Source organism: Columba livia, chromosome 10, assembly GCF_036013475.1.
Source record: "Columba livia isolate bColLiv1 breed racing homer chromosome 10, bColLiv1.pat.W.v2, whole genome shotgun sequence".
NCBI classification, from domain to species: Eukaryota; Metazoa; Chordata; class Aves; order Columbiformes; family Columbidae; genus Columba; species Columba livia.
Genome location: NC_088611.1, coordinates 15,725,159 through 15,750,255, shown reverse-complemented (window position 1 = coordinate 15,750,255; position 25,097 = coordinate 15,725,159). Strand labels below are relative to the sequence as shown.

At 47.1% G+C, this 25,097-nt stretch overlaps 1 protein-coding gene across 1 annotated transcript in view; it reads right to left on the bottom strand.

Moving 5' to 3' along the window:
- The window catches only part of PRICKLE2 (prickle planar cell polarity protein 2), a 104,409-nt gene extending 83,595 nt beyond the window's left edge, over positions 1-20,814 (bottom strand). Inside the window, exons 1-2 of the mRNA XM_065075529.1 lie at positions 20,669-20,814; positions 20,269-20,354 (exon numbers count right to left, since the gene is read on the bottom strand). Of these exons, the coding sequence (XP_064931601.1) occupies positions 20,269-20,354; positions 20,669-20,710 (128 nt within the window). The 5' untranslated portion in view covers positions 20,711-20,814. The remainder of the gene's footprint in view (positions 1-20,268; positions 20,355-20,668) is intronic.
- Positions 20,815-25,097: the final 4,283 nt, after the last annotated feature.

Below are 25,097 nucleotides of genomic sequence, written 5' to 3'. Positions count from 1 at the left end.
CTCAAGTTATTTTTTCCTTTTACAGTGTTCTTATTTTAAGAATTTGATGTGGGTGTAAAAAGAAAAAGGACACACCTATCGTAGCTGGAATAAAGCGCTGTGGGTATGATGTGACTCTGGCAAATACAAAAGTGAATCACACAAGTATCCGCACTGACTCTCTAAAGCAGCAATTTGCCTGGGCCAGGCTTCCGTAACAGATGTTGCCATTGATATATGTAATTTTGTGTTGCTTTTCCAAACATATAAGAAAAAAAAAACAACCCAGCAATATAATAATCCTCATTGGCACACCAGCACTGCTCTGCACATACACGTCTGTAATGCTGAAGAGGAACACGTGAAAAATGAGATGCACAACGAATGCCTGCTGGTGCGGAGCGGCAGGAGCTCAGCAGCATTGCTGCCGGCAGGCAGCTGCCTGTCTGCTGAGGATGCAGGTCCCCACAGCCCCAGCATCGCTGCACACCTCAGTCTGGGGAAAAGAAGGAGGATTCTACAGAAAGTGGGGGATAACTGACCACAAGGACATGGTCTCAGTGCCACACCGCTCGCGGTCTGCCGTGAACTCTATGAAAGCCACGTGCAATGAGAGATCAATGTCGGCATCGACTTTCTCCATCAGCTTGTGGCAGATAATGACAGCGTTGCCCGCCCCTGATTTGATTTCACAAATCAATAGTGAGCGCTTAAGAAGGGAGGTGGCTGGAAAAGACTTTGGCGTAGATTTCCAAGGAGAAGAAAGGGAATTTTCTGTTAAAATTTCAATACTGACATTTTGGACAAACAAGCCCTTTTCTTGGAGATGTGACATGCACATGGGACATGGGACTCAAAGCTTCCCTGGGCTGGGCCAGACTCTTGCAGCCCTTGTTATGTTGTGTTCCAGTGCCAGATGTCAGGTCAGAGTTGTTCATGCAGTCCAAAAGCCTGGGTACATCCAAAACCATCTGTGCGGACAGGGTGTTTCTTGAAAAAAAACAGACAAAAAACAACCCTACCAAAACCAAAAATAATTATTTGTACAAGACTGGACAGGGGGTTGTTTACTTCTGCTCAAGAATGCCTCTGACTTTCAAATGCTTTCCAAGAAAAACTTTTTCCTTTTTTCCAGTTTACCTTCAACTAAATATGTTTTTCCCTATCAATTAGGAATCTTAATTACAGATACACTATGAGACAACCAGTTTGGCTGTAGTAAATCTGCTACCGCTACTACGCTATAAGCCAAAAGGACACAGATACAACTTGCTTGAGCTTCCATGTGCTGCTTTGAGAAGAAGCATGGCCATCCACATGGCCCCGGTGCTGGCACAGACCTGTGAGCAGCCTGGGAAGGTCATTCCCTCTCATTTCTCAGTTTCCCCACCTGAGGATGGTGTGATTTCACTGATGGAAGCTGAACAGTTCCAAAGAAACTGACGGAAGGTGTAGCCCCAACGCAGGGGCAATGAGCCACGGCAAGTGGTGCTGCAGATGCCAAAAATCCACATGGGCTCCGAGGGAAAACAGACACTTCATGGGACAAAAAGCCACCTGGGGACACTGAGTATCTAGAAATGATGTCTGGCTTAGAAAGTCCCCGAGCTGGAAATACTTTGAGTGTGGGAGAGCATTGGAGAGATGTTCAGGCTGTTCTCTTCCTGGCACTGACACAAACCCACCCATTTACCTGACTCACCTTTTCCTCTCTGCTCTCAGGTTCTGCTCAGCTTTGTGTTCCAAGAACCAGAGCATCTTGCAAACCACCAAATTACTGATGTTTGTTTTTTTAGTAGAATGAATAGAAACACTACCTTTGACTAGTCATCCCTTTTGCTTCCAGACACTCATCAGACCTGTTTTTTCTCCCCAAGCTTTAGCCGGTTACAAAAGCACCAAGGAATTTTTGCCAAGGAAGTTTTTCAAACTAAGCTTAACATTAAATAAAACTCAAATTCACGGGACAGTAGACATAAACCCAGCAGGGACATAATGTGGCACGAGGCGTTTGCAAAATCCACTTTGGAAACCCACAGAGGTGCTCACAAAGATATCTACCCCAATCAAAGTGATTTATGTTTTTCACGAATGAGCAATTCACTTACTAGGAAAGAGATAAATTTGATTTTTAATTTGATCTCCCTCAAAACAATATTTTCTTGTTGCTATGACAGCTGAAAGGAAAACCTCCTACCTTGGTGACAGCCAGCTAAGGGCACTGCCGCACATCCCCAGCAGCAGTAGCTTGGGGAGGGAATGCAACCACGTGCATAATTTTTGGCTCTCGGTATCTTTGATTTGATGGGGATTTTTAAAAAGGACAGACTGAAGCCAAGGACTAGAAAGCCTCTTTGGAGAGGCTGAGGAGAAATAGCTACAAAACATGGGAGCCTCATAACACCCATGGGACTAGGGACATGCCAAAGCCCTGGGGATCCTTCCAGGGACCCCCCTGGGTTTCACACCAGGCTGCAGGGACCAGCAGCCCCGCACCATAACCCGAGCTGCATCTCTAATCCAGGATGCACAACTCTGAGAGAAGAAAAAAAGACATCTGCTGACCATCAGTAGATATGGCAAAAGTCCAACAACAGTAACAGAAAGGGCTTAAATACATAACTGTTTCTTCTCCTTACACCCCTCCATGGCTACCAGGCTCACAGTACTGAAGAAATGCCCTGATGAATAAGTATCTTCTTTCCCTTAGCAACAGTTAGCAACAGAGTCAAGTTTTTCCTTGCTCGAAACAAACACATCTCCAGCTAACACAGACGATTTAAACGGCAATAAATATAGGATGTGGGTGTAATCAAAAATCACTGAAACACAAGTCACACTTTTTAGCCTGGGTATTTTAAAGCACAGGCAGAGCTGCCAATGATCTGTAGAAAGAGAGTGGAGAGGGCCAAAGGGGAAAGCAAAAACACAGCAAGATTTCTCCTGAACAAAGCCCAGCTCAGGAACAGCAATGATACCCTGATATTTGCCTTCAGCCCTTAGTACAGCTTGAATATGTGCATCAGATTTCTCTCTCTACAAACTGCAAAGGTCACATATAGTCAAAAATCTGTTAAATGCATAACCCCAGCACACAGCAAACGTATTCTTTTCACAGCTCTATTCCTTTAACAGTTCATTTAAGACGTCTGCCTTGCATTTTTCCATTTGGCGTTGGGAAAATGTTTTCTTTCACCTGGCATAGAGCCCGATTCAACAGAAAAGGAAAGCCCTCCCCGTTTCCATGGGGCCCTGCAGTATAAGGCACAGGATTAATTTTACCCTTAACTGGGCACCTTCTGGCTCTGTCACCAGGTATTTTGTCCCCTTCCCTTTTGCCCAGGCTCTTTTCCTCCCCTCATAATTTAGAGAAAGAGTTACTCTTTTGTCAGTTCATGTTGCCCTTTCCCTGATGCTCCCAGCAAGAGCAATTCCCTACCACCACCTCTGTTCCTCCAAGTATCATCACCACTGGTGCCCGTGCGAGCCCTCTCCCCATCCCACCTCTCCAAGCCTTGGAACCAAGGAAAGCAAACCCCTGAGGCCACCATCACAGCAAAGCACTGCAAGACATGGGTCCAGCCGGGTTTTCTGGTCACACCTCCACTGCTCTTCACCAAGAGAAATATTCCCCATTTCCATACGAATCGCAATGCCTTAAAAAACAGCAACAGGAATCACAGCTAGACCATAGAATTAGCCTGGTTTCTACCCAAAGCCAAGCAAAGCCAAATATCATGACTTGCAGAGCAAAATCACAGGGTAGTCCTGCTGATAATACGCTGCTGGAGGTTAATGGGAGAGCCCAGCAGTTGAATGGGGAAAACTGGCTCTTTGGGATGCCTGGCTCCTGGGGATACTGAGGGGATGGCAGGGAGATGGTGATGGAACCAGGCAGCTCCAAGGCACCCAGATTTTGTCTCTCTAGAGACCCAGAGAGCTAACAGCATTTGGTTCCTGCTGAGTTTTTCAGGCTAAAAGATTGTTTCAGTTTTATTTAATTATGGATTATTTTTTTTTTTAATTGAAGCTGGAAATGGCAGAAGGCAGCTCCGCAGCTGAGGAAACCCAGCTACCCGACTGACATTGTGTAATGCCACATCCCCTTCTTCACCCTGTTCTATTCCAATAATTGGAAAGTCTCGAGTGCTTTTGTCTAAATAGTATCGACTTCGGAGCAGAAGTCCTCAACTTGGTGATGAATTGAGGGCTGATTCCCACCCCATCCACGGTCAGGATGAGACGCTGTGCTGTAACACACGTCACAAGGCCGTGTTGTACAGATTTGTAGCTAAAATGACTCGGTAGAATGACGCCAGCTGTGCCGACTGAGAATTGGGCTACTTTATGTTTATCTATAATATGTAGATATTTAAATCCCTAAGCCTGAAGTAAAATAATTTAGAAGCTCCAGCTATAAAAGATCTGCTCCCAAATCCTCATTGCTTTTCAATCCTAGTCTCCAACACATTATGTTCTTTCTGCCTTTAATGTGCCCTTAAGGTGGGGATTAGGTAGGCATCTGATTATGTCTTTTATGTTTATAGCAATTCATTTCCAAACCTTTACAAAGTTTAATTAAATGCTACATCTTTACTGCCTCATCCTGAATTGATAGAAAGCAGCAGAGAAAAATGTGTCCTCAAACAAAATTTACATTTCTAAAGCACCTTTTTCTGTGCAAGCACCTTGAGGCTACTGCATGAAATCATCCTGAGCTGCCTTAAGATGTATCAGTGCAGACATCAAAGCAGCTCTAATACTGAGCCTCACGCAGACCCGCAGACAGCTGAGATCACTATGTTCGCAAGCAAGAAATAAAACAGCTCCTGCCAAAACCAACCATCAATTCCCTCAAAAGGTGGCTGTGGGGAAAGCAAGAACAGCAGCCAAACTCCAGCAGAAATAAACAACCTTCACCTTGGAGAAAGCTCGCAGGTAGGGGCCCAGTAGCCAAAAGCATGGCAGTCAGCACAGCACCTCATCTAGCCCCACAGCCTATTTTTTTGAGCATCACTATCCATGAGAGGAGACACTGCCATGTTCCCATGAAGCTGAAGGGGAGCTGAGCATCCCCAGCAAGGAGGATAGCTCAACACAAACAGCTCTTCAGAGCTGGGAACGACCAAGCCATCTCCAAAGGTAACACTCCTCAACCATAAAGACTTCCAGCGATTGGGAAATGTAATGCCATTTCTTTAAAATCTGGACCCTTAGAGTTGGTTGCAGTTGGGGTCACACCAACCCTGGCTCAGTGACAGGCCACGCACCAGCATACATCATTGTTTTGCAGAGAGGACACAGTCCAAAATTTACTTCTGCTCAGCATTTAGGAGCTGAGAAACTGAATTTGAAGCCAAGTTTTAACTGCAGGTTGGAAATCGGGATTTTGCCCCATTTTAAAGTCTGGGAACAGCAGAAACCATTCTCAGGAACTCTCGGATCAAAAATACATGGATCTCATAAGATTAGATGAGCTCTGCAGCTTTGCCCTTTGGGGCCAAGACAGAAGAATGATATCAAATTTTTATCAGCTAAAAAATTCAAGCCTAGCTTGAACACCACCACATCTCTGCAGTCCATCGGAATAAATTCAAACTGCAGTGGTAGAATACTAAAAAGATTTAGTTAAAAAAATCTCACAGCTCGGGTAGCATCAAGGCCAAAGCTGCAGACAGTTCTTTTCACAGACATATAAAATGTTGAATCGGTAGCAAGATCCCTGTTTTCTGCTTTCCTGCAGCTCTTTGCCTGTCCCTTCAATGATATGAAGGAGTTGAGCCTCCTAGGATGCTGTGCCTCATTTGCTGCATCCCCAACCTATGGGCTTCAGGGCAGCACAGGGAGATGAGATCTTTGCAGGTATGGACGGTGCATGAAATCCACCCAAACTGGCCACCTGAGCTCCCTGTGCCACAGGCCACTTCAAGCTCTTTAGACAGCTTAGGGGGGATTTAAATCATTGATCAGCCTTGCAGTTGCCCTCTGTGCTGGGCTGAAATTTCACTCGGGTCACCGTGGTTAGAAACCCCACGAGTGCCCTCACCATCCTGCTGCTGCAAACTCATCCATCACACACATCCAAACAGCTTAACTTTTCCTGGATCACACAAAGGTACTTCCCAGCGAGAACCACCGTCAGGCCAAATTTTGGCCTTCTGGCTGCAGTTGTTGCCATTGAAGAGCATTAAGAAGATGTAAAGCTGTACTTTACCTTGCCTAAAAAGCCCTGCAAAGGCCAGACGTTTTTCATTCAAAGGCTGTCATCACAGGTTTTGCACTGAAGATCACTTTCCAGGTCCCTGGGAAAATCATGGCACATCTCCCAATGACTTCCCCAGGGCCAGGATTTCACCCCAAACTTAGAAGAGCTCAGGCCAAAAAGAAAGTTTAGCCAGTTCCTGCGTGTGCTCAAAGAAAGCGTCTGGAGCGGAAAGCCAGCATTTCACAGCACTAGCAGCCCTGCAAAATTTTACAAGACACAACCCTCACGTTAGAGGATCCATTTCTTTCTTCATAAAATATACTAGGCCTTTCCACAAAGTCCTTTTATTGGTCCATTTGGCTACTTGCTCCTTTTATGAACTACTTGAGCTCCTGGATCATCTGGAAAAGCCCAGGAAGACAGGGAAGCTGAGCCACGATGACATGCTTGCCATCCATAATAACCCTCTCGGCCACCATGGCTTGGGCAACGCACACAAAAGTTCAGAAGATAAAAGCCAGCAGATGGCCCAGCTACATTTCATCACCTGAAAGGAAGCACACAGCATCTTTTTAACCTGTTTCTTCTTACTTTCTACAAGGTTTTGGACAGAAATACCCCCAAACCAGGTACTTTTTACCTCAGCCCCAAATCCACTTGGCAGCTAACAAGAGGTTAAGACTGGGCATTTTCTTCTTTTTTACCAGTCTTCTCTACCCCTTCCATGGGGGTCCTTTAATGGCTACAGTTAAAGAGCAATCTTGCATGGAGGTCCACATGCTAACATAACAACATATTTTAACTGTGTATTTAAGTAGTTCCATTTCTATTGACATTGGCTAAGGTGAGTCCTAAGGCTCGTCGGTCTCCAGCACAACCATGAGCACAGACTTTCAAGCAACGCATTGCCAAATCTCCTTTAATGACGACAACCTCCTGCAAAACATTTTATAACCAACATTCCCCAAGGAGCTGGGTGCCTGAAGCACTCAGTGTGCTAAGGTCAGAGCTTTATGCTACAGTCAGTGCTGAAAAAAGACCAGCAAAGCCTTACAAGAGAGGAAAAACCAAGCAGAAACATGCCTGGCTCCACACATCTGCTCCTGTCCCAAGAACTGGAGCTGGTGGGGCAGAGCTGGGGTCCTGCAGTCTCAGCTATGGTGTTGCATCTTGCTTTTGGTCCCAAATCCAGAGCTGCAAGAGTTCATTCCCAGTTGTGTTCCCCCAACATCTCCCACCCCATCAACTCAGGTGGGAGCATTTAACTGGTGGTGGCAGCACTCAGCTGTTCTCACAGCTCCAAAATGTGCAACACAAGAATCACCATAATGGCACAAAACACTCCATCCCAGAGCCCAGGTCCGGCAAGATCTCCAGAAAAGCAATTATCTGGGCAGATCAATATAACAGCATTTTTATCCCAGTAAGAAGGTGCTTTACAGCATGCAGGCCAGCTTATACCCTTGAAATTATTCACGTATTTCATGTCTTAGCTGTTCCAAGCTCTTGTGAAATAACCAGACAAAGGTGAACTCTGGTTGCAACAATCCTGTGGAGAGGCTATTTTAAGCCCTATAACAAGGAGCTCTGCTGCCCTCCCAAATAGCAGGGGCTATTTTAAAAATCCGTACTGTTGTAATCTTGGATTACTCCCTACCACCCAAATCCATTTCATTTTAATTAGCAGCCATTATTATAAGGCCCCTCCAACATTTCCATATTTCTCTGATCATTACAGTCCACAGATTCTCAGTAGCAAAATCTACCCAGCTGTGTATTTTGCATAAACTGGTTATCTTGAACCACATGCCCTCTCACTCTTTTTACCAGCCCCATATTTTACACATCAGTGTTGACACTTGCAGCCCCTTGCGGGAGTAATGCTTTGAGAGATTCAGATTAAGTAGCTGGGGGAGACAGAAGAAATCTGAATTCCTCTTGAATTAATGACTAAAATCTGAAAATTCAGCATGGCATCTTACGGTTTCACAAGGAAACACATCACCCAAAGCGTGGCACAAAATCCAGCTGCCCTGGATATTTTAACAGTGCTACGGCAAAGTCAAAAACTGAACATGGACTTGGCATTGGGATTCTCTATTCCTTCTTGAAAGAAACACCAATAGAAGCTCAACGAAAAACATGTTTTGGTAATTTCTGTGCAATTAGCTACAGGCAAGAAAAAAAAAAAAGTCATCAATTTCTGTTGGAAAAACCTTAACACACAAGGTGAGGTCCCAGTTTCCATGACTGACCCTGGGCAACAAAGCACACATCTTCATACCTGCAGAGTGAGACCACAGCACTGCAAACTGCAGCACAAAACCCCCCGGCTGCCAGATGTGCTGCCTCTTTTCTAGAAGGAAGGACTCATCATTTTGCATATCCTGATATTAGCCACCTTTCAAGACCCTTCCTTAACTTGGCATAGTCCCCAGCATCATAAGATGGCTCCAGACTTCACATCTTTGCAAGGAAAATGAAGATTGCAACCCTTCACGAGTTGGGGCCTCTTCGTTTTCCCCTCTCGGCATGCTTCAGTCCCCACCGAAGCTCAGCGTAACACCAGGCTGAGCATTAATCAACACAACATGCGCTTCATCCAACTTCAGCAACCACTGCGAATATTTGAGTTTTATATTATGTGCTGGGATTATTTTTATATATATATGCCACCCTGTATCTTTTTATATACACACTCATACACGTATATAAGCAAACACACACACAGAGTATTTCATTTCTGCAAAATATAATTTAAGCACAGTGATTTTTTATTTCCCTTCAGGCAGCTCCAAGGAGCAGCCTCCCATCTTGGTGATGGTGAGTGCCCTCTGCTGTACAAGGAGACAAATGCTCCTTTGTTTGAAAAGAAGATTTAGTAATTTTTTTATAACTTTACTTCAGACAAAATATTTATTAAAATTACGTTTGATCATTTTGAGCACAACACGCAATACAAATGCCACCAGATCCCCCCTGTCAAGCTGAAAGATTCAATGCCTCTTACAGGTTGCATCAGCAGAAAGTAAATAGTTTGGGCTTGAACTGCACAGGGTATGGTGTGAAAATGTTTTATTTATATGTTTGAAAACAGCAAAGGGAAATTAGAACAAACAATATAGCTTTATGATTCAGGCATTTATCAGATAGCCTTCACACTTCAGCAGATCGCAGATATTAGAAGTACAAGCTGAAACTGTCACATGGTAACACAAAATCATTTTTCTTTTGTAAGGCAGCTACTGGAAAGAAAATAATATTAAAACATATTCAAATACATGTATTTGAAACTGCTATATCTTGTAATAAATTATGCCTTCAATATTAAAAATCTGAGCTACACTGCACAAACCCGACTTAAGAATATTAACTTTTATTGTCTTCTCACGTCCCAGCTCTCCTCAAATCTGACATTTAAAGGGGCTGCATTTCCAGCACGTGGCCTTTATGGCACTGAATGCAGATTTAATATGGCACAGTCGCAGCTCTGTGATGAACATTCCCATTTGTTTGGCAGGCAAGAATAGAAAGGTAGTCAGCCTTGTCCCTGCCCCAATGCCACTTCTTCAAATGCTGTATAGTATTAAACAAAAGCCCGACTTCTGTAGAGTTGTGGGGTTTGCAAAAACAGGGATTGAATCAACTGCCAGGTGTCAGGGTAGGTTACAAGATGAGCCCAGCAGCATCTCTGCAAAGGGGTCCATCCACCTCTACCCAAGGCAGACAGGTCAAAGACCAACCAGGTCTTCACCCATGGACCAAACCCTGCCATGATGAGCACCCGACAGCTCAGGGAGGACAGAGCAGTGCCACGTGATATGCAAACATCAAAATCCCAGTTACTGGCATCATGAGGTAGTTTTTCCCTTCTGCTTCATGCTCCTGCAGAAGGAGACATCTTTTTTTAACCTGTCTCTGTGCAACACCTCGGCTCCACAAGTAGGGTCCATCTGCTCCACAAAGCTATGTGTGCAAACCACTGTATTGCCATGGGAGGGGGTCGGAGCACCCGTGGGTGCTGCCTGCAGTGATGCCCAGGCCCCTGGGTGCTCCCATGCAGCCGCCCCATCCGATGATGAGTTGGCTACCGACTGAGACAGCCACACCGGCACAACTGGTTCCCCATCCCTTCCAGTGACTCACTGCAAAACCTCCAGCATTTGTATTCACTTCATGGCTTGGATTTCCTAGAGGAGGCAGTACCCAGGAAAACAACCCTCCTCTTACATCCTCCTGTAAATGTGTCCATGTGAAGCTGAACAAAAATATTCCAGCTTATCTTTTTAAACGAAATCTTTTACCAGAATTTTTTCCCAACAAAATGTTGGTATTTTTTATAACTTTTCATCTTGCTGTTCTCAGGGATTCTTGTCCTAGATTCCCCAACTTGGTTGAAGGCCAAGCATCACTAGCTGAGCCAGAGGGAACATAAAAGCATCCTTCTAAGACGCTATAGAAAGGGAAGAATTGGACCCTGGGAGCCAATTCACTTTCATGCCTTGGGTATTTAAGGATCAAACACTCATTTGTGAGCTGACAGGAGGTAAAAAGGTGGCTTTGAGACTTAACAGTGTCTAAAGAAGCCTCTGAAAGCATCTTTTAACCAACTAGAGTGAAAGAGAAAACCAGGAGCAGCGATGCACCCTGGAGTGTGGCTGCCAGGCCCCTGAGGACAGCCGGTGGAGGGGACAGCCAGGCTCACCAGCCACTGCTGGTGGCACCACGGACACGGAGCGCTTGCAACCACTGCTCCGCTTGCAAAGCAAACAGCTGAAGGCAAGGAAACAGGAACCACCCAAGACACGCTGGGGAGGTTTCCTATGGTTACTGCTGCCATGGAAATATTTTTTTTGTTGGCTTGATCTAAATGATATCTGGCTCCTCAGCTGCAGTACACTTCCCGCAAGGTTGGGTTGGGTCCTTAGACCTGTATCCTGCTACTGAGGAGCAACCACATTGAGCACTGGCCGCCTCCAAGTGACCTGGAGCATCTCAAGCCTGAGCCGCTCAGGGCCTTCCTCCCGGCTCCCCCAGGGCCCATGGCTCGGTTTCAAGGAGAAGAGGAGGAGGGAAGAAAGCGGGACAGGGGAAAGGAGCAGGGGGGGAAGACATCTTTTACTAATAACTCACAGCTGTGGCCAAGCAGCTCCCATTTCAGCTGCCAGGAGCTGCAGCCGACGGGAAGCGCTGGGACGAGCGCTCCTTCTCTCCCCAACAGTCTCCAGAGCAAGAGAAACCCCTTGCAGGGAGAAGGACTCTCCTCCATCCATCCACAGCCTCTGCATAGGGATTTCAATAATAGTATTTATATACTCTCCTTATCAGCAAGAGCAGCCATTATGTCTTTTATCACCATGGCAGTAGCATCTGCACGAGGGCAATTGATAGGGGATGAAATATTTGCTGTGATGGCTGAGCACAAAGTGCCTCCCTCTGCGTTAAGAATAATAATTGTAATACTTAGCTCTCTAAGTGTTAAGCTCTGACATCAGGGCCCTGTGGAGAGCAAAAAGCAGCACACAGAAGAAAAAATGGCCTCTCCAGCAGCAGAAAGGAGCACCCTGAATTTTATAGACATCTCTCAGCCTTAGTATCGGTGAACCTGAGAAAGGCTCTGGCCATCGGCCGCCTCGGGGCTGCACTGATGCTTGCATGGAGCCTGCAAGAACAGAACAGCCCACAAGAAAAAGGCTCTTTACAGCCATACTCACAAGGCTTACCCAGAAAATTAGTCTTCGTCGCACCAGACAATTCTGCTAATGTTACAAATTCCTCCAACATTACATAGTGACCACAGAGATGCTGTGTGCGCAGAGAAGAGTCCCCAGCCCGTCTTTCCCTCACCATGGCTGGGAGATTATTCATCAGAGAAAAAGAGCAAATTTCCAAATGAGCATCGTGAATTGCAAAACCATCTGCCAAAGGTCTCAGCTGATACTATCAGCCATCCTTAAGCTCGGTGATAGACTTACAAGCCAGACAATGAAAATGCAATTGATTATTTGAAGAGTGACTCACTGGTGTAACAAGGATGGATTACTAGGCGGGGCAGGGGAAGAATGTCTTTGAAAAAAAAAAAAAAAATAAAAGACTGCAGATCGACTTTTTAAAGACAAACAGAAAGGGAACAAAACCCAAGAAAAACTCTTGAAAGCACTGAACAGATCGCGACAGGGGAGAGCAACAAAGAGGAGGGCAGCACTCGGCAGGCGTCGGCCAAATAGCTACACCCCGTCCCCCTCCAGCTGAGGATCTCGGGTACCAGCATTTATGCACTCCATGTGCTTTTCTTTCCAAACTGGTGGATGGGAGCTTTTTCTTTCATGCTGCCCTGTGCTTGCGACAAAGGCCTGTTGCAAACCCTCTATTAAAGGAGTAGGAGTTTTGCCTCCCCGCCGAACACGTGCTGTACGCCCGGGCAGGTGATGGCAGCCGTGGGTGGCACCACCAGGGCTCTGTGGGATGCAGGGCTTGGTGGGATCAGTGGGATGCATCCTGCAGGAAAAATGGACTCTGCACAAAGGTCTCTTGTGGGGCCAGCAACGAGCACCAAGAGGGCTGAAGCTGTGGCAGGGCAGCAAAACCCAATAAGATGGAGATGCTGAGGGTGGGGATGACAGCCTGGCTTTGTGTGCCGTGAGACCAATGCAACCCTTCATCCACACCTCCTCTGTCTCCTTGCACCAGCTCAGCAGAGATTTCAATATCCAATTAAACTCATTACCCTGGGCTTGAGAGGGATGCACGGGGTGCACAGGACCTTCTGTATCCATCAGCCCTGACCTGTTACATCAGTTCACCACGTCCCACTAAATCACACCCTACAAGGCACCTCAGTCCGTTACCACAACCCCCAGCACCAACAGCTTTTTACTTGAAGGAGGTCCCCACTGAGAATCCATCCCACTTCTGAGGTCTGTGGGTCTGTCTTGGCCAATTCCATCCCGAAAAGCTTGGTGGGGTAGCTGTGCTTTGCATGGTGTCCAGCAGCACAGCCCCACAGCTGAAGCACTTGCTGGCCACCGTTCTGCCTTCGGGATGGCAAACCCCACTCACTCACACCAGGCAGGTAATATTTCACTCTTAGTATACCAAGAAGCAGCTGTAGAAATCCTTCCAAAAAATACAGTGTGAAAAAAGCCTCACCAACTTTTAAAAATGTTTGTTTAGTCTAGAAGTAAAATATCAGGTAAAGTCAGAATTCAGGGTTTGCCCATTGTGACCCCTCCATCATTGCTGTCATTCACAATCACTCTAGAAACAGAATAAACCCCCCAAACTAGCTCCAAACCCACAACAGCTTTTTAGTGGTTTTTCACCCCATTCATAAAAGTACAATTACAGAAGATTGCTTTGAAACAGACAAAAAATGTACCCACACTGCCCTTTCTCTAGGAGAAATTCTGCTTTTTTGGCTTTTGCCAGCAGCTCAGCTGCAAGGGAGCTGGGCAGAGCCCGGCAGCAGAGCAACTCCAGTTACAGCAGCTGCAGACTAGGGCTCTGTGTTCGGCTGAAATTTAATCACGAAGTGTCTCAAACTCCTTTGAGTTCTTGCAATACAATCCTGAGTGGCTTGTAAAGGACTTCAAACAGGCTCCCTGGGCTTGCCCGGATACAAGTACATACCTCACCTGCTCTTTTGTATATCACATACAAAAAATTAAAGAATTTATTTTGGGCTTTTTGCCAGGGACAACACTGCCTCCAACATTGCAAAGCTCTGTTAAAGTGGATATCGTGTCTCCCAGCCAACACAAACAGGATACCTTATCAGTCTCGTCTGTTTTAAGTGCTGTTTCAGCAGCAGGGCATGAAGATGAGGAAGGGACAGGCCAAAAAACTGGTTGGGAGTTCCTTAAACGCAATTCTGTGCTTGATATTTATGAAAAGACAAGATTGTCCCAGGGTAGGACGAAGCTGGTCCCTACACTACAAGCCACCCAAACTCCCACCCTGATGGCTCGGCTGCCTCTCAGCAGAGATGCTGTTGGAATGGTGGTAGCACCGCAAACCATCACTAGTTACCCTGCTCTTTTCTTCCTGCCACAGGGCTTGAAAACTCAAAGAAAAACGTAGACCCTGATTTTTCAAACACTCACACAAGTGCCTAATCTTGCAGATATGAGTAAATAGGACACCTGAAGTCATTTATGCCAAGCAAAGTGCATGCACCAGAGCTGAGCTTCAGTGCACACAGCGGCCACCCATCCCAAACCACCTGGGACGCAGAGGTTGAAGGACACTGACTTTGACAATGAGTAACCTGGCAGGGAATGACTTTTACTTTCTGAATTGCTGATGAAACAAACATACAAACCACACAAAAATAACACAAACAAAAACGGCAACCAGCATGAAAAACAAGCTAACCATGCCAGCCCTTTTGTGAAAGGCTTTACAATAAGCAGACAAAACCTACTTTTCTTTTTTTGCATCCCCTCCAACAGCATTTTCAGAGACAAGTAATTCCCATCCACCCCTGGGGACAGGCACAGGTCCCCTGGGGACCACAGTCCACTTGGCCCCTCTGCAGTCCCTCAGGGACTCACCTCCAGAGCAGCGGGATGGACCACAACGGGACGGACCGCACCAGCCAAGTTTTGCCTATTTCAGTAGGTTCCCCGTTGCAAAATGAATAATGTAGTAAAACCCACCAGGTCCGGCACAGGTCGCCACAGCAGCACTGTGAGCAGAAGCCCATTCTAGATATGGTATTGCTATTCTCACATCTCCAAAGCCTTTCAAATAAACATGCAAGGAAGTGTGGAATATCTGAATCCCAAAGGAGAGGCACAAGGCATGTTATTCATGAAAGGGAAAAGCTGGGAGTGTGTGTGCAAGATACATAACCTATAAAAAATGCTGAAAACATATGGAAGCAATAATCTGTACTTTTTTTTTTTTTTTTGGAAAGTAGAAACAAATGCTTCAGAATTTGATGTTATTCGTTCACGTGCTGTGTTACAAATATTATTTTTCTGCTCTCTGGATGAGGCACTGGGCAGAGACCCTAAGGTGCCCCAGGATGCGCATCCGTGTCTGCTGGATGTCCCTCCTTGCAGGCTGGGCCAGCGCCAGGCGAACACCAACTGAGGCTGCAAACATACGGAGAATTTTGCATTGCTCACCACACTTGAGCAGATAATGTCCAGAGCACCAGGCGCTGGACAAACACGCAAAGAAAATAAACATCCACTGTCACTAGCAACTCCCTGCCTACAGACAACAAGGCAGAGGTAGGAGTTGAAAAGCGACCTATCCACCATCACCCGGCAACCACAAAATCTCTTGGCTTCTGGTCAACCTCCTCATTTACCAGGTCACCAGCTCATGACACACATCTTTTTCCTTGTCCATCAGCTGAGCTTTTTCTATAGGTTTTTCTGATCGAGTGGTCAACCACAACCCTGTGGGCTGATCCTGGTATCATCTGGGATCTCCGGATGGTCTCTCCTGAGAAGCTGAAAAGTCTGTCCTTGCAGATGCTTCCACATCTGACGAGGCAAGATGAGATCAGAGTTATGGAAACAAATAAATGATCAAAACAATTGTATGCACCAAAACTTCACTTGTTAATATGGAATATTACTGAATATTAAGTTAACCATGATGTATATTTACCTTGGACGATAAGGGCCAGGCACTACATTCTGTACAAACACATGCCACCAATATTAAGACTGTGTTGTGTGACAGCAATACATGAAGAGAATCAGATCTACTCTGTACCAAAACATGATTTTGAGGGGCAAAGGTTACACAGCACATGCAAGAAAAAAAGAGACCCCAAGAAAAGATGTAAAATGTTATCTCACACTGAAACTACAACCCCAGTAAGCCAGTCTTTATGTCATGTTTATTACTGTTATTTAAATGCTTCTGCAAGCCACAAGAATAACTATGGCAACAAAGACTTCTCCAATGGTTTTCAGACACTATTTTAAAAATTATCTTATCTGCCACAGCTTCTGAATGCCTTCCCTCTGAAATCAGCCACACGCCAATGCCTCTGCAGGCTTTGCAAACCAGGCAGTACATCCCCCCTCCTCAAACCAGAGCTCAAACACCATCTTAAGATTTAGGTGTCCTGCATTTACAGTTTAGCTAGTGTTTTTGGAGGAGAAAGTAGGGAGCAGGGAACAGAAAGGTCTGTTGAACTGCAAGAGTATCGGTTTTTGCAAGACTTTCTCAAGGAAAAAACAAACCATACTTCTGTGTGCTAAACACATGCCAATCTCCCAACACGAAGGATCCGCTATTTTAAATACAGTACTAAGGCTTCAATTTGACTTCGCCAGAGAAAATACGAAATTAGTTCTTCACAGTAGGCTTAACAGCAGCAAAAGCCACTCGCTGCCTTCCCAGAGCTGCCAACCATTTGTCACCTTTAAGGTTTGCATATTCACACTAATTGCACCAGGACTAGGTTATAAATTCCCTTCCCTTCCCTCCTCCCAGACCACCTCCCTCGCAGGCTTTTCTCTCCAAGACATTATGCAAAAGACACTCCTAATGGCTATTCATCCACCAAACTCCAGTGACAGCTTTATTTAATGCCAAAGCTTGTTAACAAGCTGAATTGCACACAGTTTAATGTCATGCAGATCTGATTAGAAAACAGCAACTGGGCTCCTAAGGAGTTGGGAGATTTTTATTGAATTTGATTTCACTTTTTCCACACAAAGCCAGCTTTCAAGTATCGACCTGTATTAATGAGGACTTGGTTATGTACAACCAATTTCCATTCTTCAGACCGCAGCCCACACAGGTGAACTTTTCAGTCCTTACGTACTTTACTGACGTCCTACCATAAAATAAAGCGATGTGATTAGAGGAAGGAGTCATTTTGCTGTTCAGGCCATGGGAAACTGGGGGTTACACCAGTTATAAGCTGATAGCCACGTCCTCACAGACTTCATGCCCAAAGATGATGGAACTCAATCTTCAGTCTTTCCAGACAAACCACTTATTTCCTCCTCTGCAGGGCTAAATGATTTAAAATTGAAAATTGAATTTCTGCCTTACAGGAAGAGGCAAAAGTCTGTGGCACACAGGAGGTCAAAGAGCTTCAAGGGGTAAGACGGAGGTGGTGGGGTCCAGTTTAACTGTATCTGTAACACAGCGAATTTTCAGTTCCTTGCTTCCCCCCCCAAGTAGTATTAAATAAGCCAACATTTTTACAAGATAATGCACCCACTACCTTGAATTTGAGATTACAATTTCAGAGCAAAGTTAAGAAGATTCAAAGACAAACTCTAAAACCAGAGACATTTTCTAATTACTTATCAATCCTCTTTCATCTTCTTTTTGCACATCACCTACAGTACACAGGCTGGTTTTATTCTGAAAACAGTTTCGCAGTATGTAATTTATTTTTGAGTGGCTTCCCTGGCTCAGGAAGTATGCATGTGCTTCCAGGAATGACAAATTCAACCAACACTCAAAGCCAACTCCCCATCTGAGAAAAGTGGCTTTTAAGGGAACGTACAGAAATCTTTGGCATCTAACAAAGCAATTTGCCTGCTTGATGGAATAGCTGCACAGATCACGTCTAAAATCACAGGTAACCAGAAAATACACAGTCCTGCATAATTACATATACGACAATGCCTGCATCACCAATGGTTTCAGTGCCTGCAAGCTTATGAATTCCTTCTCCCTACAGCATATCACCAGTTCCCATATTTGAAGCAAAAGAGTCCCATTTACATTTATCAGAAAACTCTGCTATTAAAGGATTATAAGAAGGCTCACAAATCTCTAGTGGTTCATTGATCTGGGTTTGTATCCTTAACTTGCAGATTTCCTCGAAAACCCTTGTTTTTTGTCCAATCTCACTCTGCACATCAAGGTACCTCTGAGCATACCCAGCAGGCACTGGCTATGCAGAGGGCACGGGCTCTGGAGCACATTCTCAACCTATGAAACTACCATTAAAATTTGCCTGCTTACATGTTCCTGGCATTAACAGACCACTCACTAGTAAAAAATGAATGTGCTTGCTCTCTATTGTGTTCTGGCAAATAGGTTGCCTTTGTTTTAATTGCCTAATTACTCTTCTATCAAGGCAATTAAATGTGAATGCATATGCGGGAGGGCTCTCAGCTTGTCCAGTCCCCCATGCAAACTAAGTTGGTGTAAGGATGCACACTCTGAGCACACAAGCTGCAATGCCTCTGGGGGATGACCCCCACCCTTACCCACTTAGCCCTCATCCTTCTCCTGCCCCACGGGAGGTAACCCCTTCCTTCCCAAGAAAAGGCTGCTGGAACAATCCACATGGTTTTAGAAAAACTCCTTGCCTGTGTACAGGGTCTCTCAGAAAAGGGCAGCCAGGAGACAGCTACGGGTGGTCCCGGCAGGCTGGACCCTCATGCTCCCCTCCTCTGGCTCACAGGGCTTTGCAGGATCTGGCACAAGGTGCTGGTGCAGAGGGCACAACTGAACAGATCCATGACACCACCTCTCATCTGACACTCCCCAGATAGCTGGGTGCCTCTTCTGATGGGCCATTTGGCCTTCAAAGGGATGCTATCGAAATTCGCTTAATTTTTCAAAAGCCGTTGAATAGTTGCACCCTCTGACATAACAAAACTCAAACTACAGCACCTCATAAGTCCTTGGAGCAGAGGAGAAATATCTTTGGTGACAACCCTTTTTCTTCACATCCTACAGCTGAAACTTGCAGTTTTAAGCATGATGAAGTGCCTCTGTGACAACACCTGCTACCCCAAACTTCAGCTGCAAGAAAACCTGGGACAGCTCAGGAAAGCCTTTATAAGCCCTGAAAAGAAGACAATTCAGGGTGACCTTATAAATCTAGTAATGCACACGTGGCAGATTCAGATTATTGGGAGGGTGTCAGGAGACCGCAGCTCCTGCTGCCTGGGAGAAGGAGACACCTTCACCTTCTGAAGGTCTGAGGAGGGCCACAGTGCACTTGGATGTGTCACCAGCACCTGCGGAGGGCCAGACTAAAGGACCACGGCAAGCCCCACAGTGAGCCCCACCTGCTGCCACACATCCCTTGGGGCAGACCTCAGCCCACAGATCCCATCCCACTGCACCCTGGATCAAATGCCACCTGGAAGGACTAAGGTTGAAGCTTAAGGTACAATTCAACATGAATAAATCAGTCCCTCTCCTCACTCTGAACCTGTGCTTAATCTGCTGAGATGCCACTCTGAGAAGTAGGGCAGAAGCCGGGAGGAGCGCTGAGTGCGGCAGGTGCTGGAAAAAAAGGGTATAACTATAAAACAAAGTTAAAAGGTCACCAAGAGCTCCCTGGCCTACTAAGTCTGTACACCAGTTCCTGGAGCCCACAGCCCAGATTTAATATTGCCAAGTCCCATATCGCCCATGAGCAGGAACTCATTTCTAGATAGCACACACTGGGGGAGGAGAAGGGGCTGATGCAGCAAGAGGCCAGGGCTTGCTGTGCCCCGTAGGCACCAGCACTGTTTTGTAAAGAGACACCACAGAAATGGCCAAAAATACTTGTTCATTCTTACACACACCTCATCCATTTTAATAGCTAAATCTCTGCTTGGCATCATTGAGAGAGGAAAAACCCCATTGCGGGGTCACGGAGGCAGATGAGAGTTTCACACAGCAGATTCCCTTCTGCTCTGATCCCTCCTTCCCACCCCAGACTGTCCCCACCAGGTGAGGGTGGCTTCAGCCCCCAGCAGGACCAGGGGCAACAGGATGAGCCCCTGACCGCGGCAGGGAGCAGATCGGCTGCGAGGTGGTAATTAGCAAACCAGTTACCCCAGTCCCAGGTCTAGATCCTGCTGCACCCCACACCAGCACTAGGCACAGGCTCAGCTACATGCTGTTCAGTGAGTCTACCCAACTCACCCGTGTCTCTAGAACCACCAGCTAGGGTGGGCAACACGTTTAAGACTAACACAAGTATTCCCCAAAAAGCCACAATTGCATCCCAGATGCACACAGAGCTGGGAGGGAGCCACAAAACCTTGCAAAGGGAGATCCGGAGGGAAATCTCTCCGGGTCCTGCTGCCTTCGGGAGGACAGGGCAGGGGACGGGGCAGTGGGACAGGGGTCTCGCCGGGCCTTACCTCCACTTGTGCAGGGCGAAGCCGGGACACTGGTCCCCGCAGGTGTTGCAGGGCTGGCCCCTCTCCGGCTCCCCCGACGCCGTCAGCTGCAACAAACCGCAGAGGTCAGTCCCGGCCCCCCAGCTGTGAGCCGGGGGATGCCTCAGGGGCATGCCCGGGAAAAGGGGCGGACTTGTAGGGAAAGTGGGTATCCGCACGGCTGGGAAGAAAGGGAAGGAGTACGGCGGGGCTGGAGGGGGGACGCCCCCGGAGGAAGGGACGCTTGGGGGTGGCGGCGGGGACACACACACACCGCACCGGCGGCGCCGCCGGAGCGGGCGGCGGGATGGAGCCACAGGTTGGAGCGGAGCGGGGGTGCGCACCGGGCCAGGGGTGAAGGGAACCCCCCCCCAACACTCACCGACCGGCCGGAGAGCCGCTTGCGGGAGCCACGGGCGAACATGGCAGCGCCACGCTCCGCGGAGCCGAGCGGAGCCCAGCCCGAATGCGCGGCAGCGGTCGCCCCCCCTCGGCGGCCGCCCCTCCACGGCGCTCCCGCCCCTTCACCCCGCCCCTCGGCCCGGCAGGCACCGCCCCGGGAGGGCCCGAACACCCCCCCGCTCCGGCTCGTCCCGGGCCGGTGGCTCCCTCTGCTCCATTGCACCACAGCGCCTGCTGTCATCACTCCGCTTCAGAGTTAACGACCCTCCTCGGGACCTTGCCTGTGCCGGCTGTTGTCCCACCGCACTCGGGAACGCAGCGCTCGGCCGGCTCTGCCCGGCAGTGCAGTGCACTCGTAGGCTGGATTTACCGCTCTGAGCACGTTACAGCCTGTGCTGTGCGGGGGCTTCTACTGGCATAGGCAAAGACAGGGAGCAAACATCCCGGGTTCCTGCTGGACTTCTGTTCCCCTCCTCGTGGAGAACAGATTTAGTCCACAAACAGCGTGCAGGAGAGACGTAGCCACGTGAAATTTGCAGATCGAGATGCTGGTCCGGAACACAAAGCACCTATTACCCCCCTGGAGCTCACGGTTCTCTCAGAGCTACGTGTGGGCCAGCGGGACTGGGAGCCGTGGGTCAGCCCACGCATCAGCCTGCTCTTGTCATTTATACAATGCACTACAAAGGGATCCCCCACAGCCAACAACCAGTTCGTACCCCTGCGGGTTTGCAACCAAACAGCACATCTGGTGCAAGGCAGAGCAGAATGAAACACGGGGAGAAGGGGGAGCAGCGAACGCGCTTCACAGAGCACAGGGGTCCTCCGAAACATGTCCCCAGTGGGGATGGAGCAGCTTTGCCATTAGCATTTCACAGCTTCACCCCGTGTTTGTTTGCAGATCGTGTCATCTCCTTCCCCTCCTTTCTTGCCTCTTTGTTCCTTTGCCTTGCTGCCTCACAGCTGGTTAAAGCCATAACGCTTTGATAATTTTTTTTTTTTTCATTTAATCAGTTCTTGTTTTTGTCAAATTTTAACTCATATCTTCCCCTCTAGGAGACTGAAGTGAGTCTGGGAGCTGTGTGGTAGCATTTTGAAGAGTGTCAGGCAAAAAGTTTTGGGGAGATTGTCACTCTTCCACAAATGTTGGGCTTTCTTACAGAAAAAAAAAACAAAAAAACAATCAGGGAATTTTAAAATGGTGAACATTTTATTTTTCACAGGCTTTCTTCATGTCAGTGGGAAAATATTGACATCCCTCCCTGTTCTGTTCTTCTGTGGTTGCTATTTTTACTCTTCCAAAACCCTTCTGCTTCCCTCCATTGCTCCCTTCTGCCAAATTTCCTCATAATTTTCCTTCTCAGTTTCTCTCCCAGTCTCCAGCTCATACGGTGGTGCTTGGATATGTTAGAAACTCTCAAGGGAGGAGATGATCTCTTCAAATATACACACGTTTCATCACATCGTGGGCAACTGGTTGCAGACTGGGGTTTGACCTCATATTGAAACATCCCTACCTATAAGCTACAGCTTATATCTATTATCAGATACAGTAGTATCAGGGGTACTGAGTTACTGTTATCTCTGCTGAAGGTCAACAGGATTTCAGGGAACTATGATAACATTGTGCAAGAGAGGGCCTGAAAATCTTCAGCACTTTGGGCATCTTGCATAAGATCCAGAATATTTTAAACTCCAATTAAAACTACTGAAATAAAAGCATTATTGGATACAGGACTTATAACAAGATTCAACGTGCTGTGGGAAATGCTTTAAAGGTGACCTGCAAATCCTTTTTAATTGCTTCACTGTTGCAAGCGATGCTGTGTGTCCTCAATAACAGGGCTGGTGAGGACATCTCCTATAAGTTTAAAACAGCAAAAGTAAGTCAAAGTTGGAGGGTAAATTCCTCGGAGGTGTGGCTGTGCTGAATCACGGCTCCAGCCTTCTGATGAAGAGACAGGTCCCAAATTGCTTCTTAAAACAAGGCAGGTTGGACCCCTCCCTCCATCCCAAGCTGTCCATGGGGCCACCAAACTTGCCTGCCAGCCTGCACGGCTTGTGTCTTATGGCCCCGTTTCAGCAGGTGCTGCAGATGCTGGTGGGCAGCTCCTCAATACACAGGCAAAAGGCAGGGAAGGCTCTGAGCATCCAGACTTGCACCTGTGTGTTTGAAAGGAGAGGGAAGATGAAGGCTCAGTGCAGTAGTACAGAAGATGCAGATAAGAAGAGTGCTTACTGCTTCTGTTCTGCTGTGCCTGCGGGGATCTGGGGAAATCACATACACCCAGAGCCATAAAGATATCCAGGTACCAAAGACCCCAATGGAGTCAGGTCCTTAGTGACTCCCAGGCATCTCAATATCTCAGAGGGGCAGCAGTTTCCCCCTGGCCCAAGACTTGCAGGGCAAATGAAGGGCTAGTCAGGAGGACTTGATCCGTATTTTTGAGATGCTCAGATGCTGCATCCACACAAAGAAACAGCCAGGCCAGAACATTATTTCTGGCATGTATTTGGGAAAGGGAGGGAAGACATTATCTCACTGGCCTGAATGCTCCTCTTCACTTTCCGCCCCCAGAAAAGCTGCCAAGAGTAAAGATCTCTCAGGAAATAAACTCCCACTCCCTCGTTCTCACCATGTTCAAAGGGGATGATGCACACATCCTGGCATGGCTGGGCAGGCAGGGGACAGCAACACAGCTCCAGCTCTACCTGTGCTACCATGAGAGTTACTTTCAAAAGGGGTTTTTGTATTTTTGTTTTTAGAAACATCTAGATCTTCCTCTTGAGAGGAGACAGACTCAGCTTGGAGGTGGAGGGTGTCAGATACTGCTGTCAAATAGGCTCAGAAACAGAGATGCACGGATAATATACGCCAGACAGTTTGTCTGACAAATTATTGTTTCTGCTGTCACTTAAATTGTTCCGTACATCATCATCTCCTCCCATTTCTGTTTCAACCAAACCTGCCTAGAGATGACACTTCTTCCAGCCCTTCTCATGACTAAACCAGTTTAAAACTCAGTTTGCTCCATTTGAGCACTGTGAGATGGACTTCTTTCCCTTTGGAAGTAATGGATGGTTGAAAGAAGGGCAATGACAGGGATGTTGTTCTTTTTCTGCTCCCTGTTGTGCTTGATACTACAAAAATAATTATTATTAAAATCAAAGAGCTCAGGAAAAGGCAAAATACAGCTCCTGTGTTAGGTTTAAGGTACAGATTAGGTGGTGCTGGTGCTGACATGAGATCAGTGGAGGAAACCAGCCCTGGCTGCTGGGCAGGCATGGTGGTGGCCACAGTGAACTGTTGCCACTGCATCAGCAGGTCACGAGCCCTGCAGAACATCTCAGTCCAGCACGCACATTGTGCTGTTTTTCCTGGTCAGATAAGCAAATTGAGCCTCTGGCAGCAGAAGGTGGAAAGAAGAAATCCATGTGGCTACAGAGCTGTTCTGCTTGCCTAGTCCCATGGTATGTGCCCAACCTCACAGCTCTACTGAGTTTCACCTTGCACCCTGCCCCACCACTGCACATGAAGGAGAGATGCTGTTAGTGCTCTGCTCACCTGCTGACCTCCATGAACTTTGGGACACCAGCTTGAGCAAATAGCAGGAGTGAAGTCACTGTGTCCAAGACCAGCAGGCAGCTCTTATCACCTGGGAAGAGGAGCTGCAGGTCCTACAGCAGTAGCTGCAACCTGAGGATGGGAAATAGTGGGAAAAAATGTGCAGCCAAAAACCATAGAGTCTGTTCGACCAGCTCTGGCCCAGCTCTTCTGGATGGGAGTTAGCTGGCAGACACAACACTTCTGTGTACAGAGCCAGGAAAATTTGCTAGTCTTTCCAGGAAAGTGCCCCCAGCTCTTCTATCCTGCAAACCATGCCTTGTGTTAGGAAATAATCTCCAAAATACCCATTGAAAACTCTTAGCATCCACGCATCAGCTCTGACACTGCTGTGCCTCCTACAGTCCAGCTCTGGCCATCAGCACTGGAGCAGTGGTACCACCCACAGAAAATGTTGGAGTAGGGCAGAAAGCAACTCTCGTTTTGTCAGCTGGACCCATGTGTTTCTCACTCTGCCATGTCAAGGTGAATTCGGCTGTTATGCACCAAGTCAGTCCCCTTGTGGTTCCTCTTGCCAGTAGCCTGTGCAGGTGAATTACAGCTCAACATGAATCCCGTCGCCATCAGTACCCTGAAGGCAATAAATGTCTGACTGTTATTAGGCCGTTATTGTCTGAAGACATTCAACAACAAAAGGAACGCTTAAAAAATGCTTCTAAGTGCCACAGCTGCTGAAGGAACGTGCTAGTGACCAGGCTTCTATTTTACTACATAGTTCGTCCACAAAACCTCCTCCTTCCTGGGTAAATGTGCCCTTGTGAGGGTCTTTTAGGAGGGAAACAAA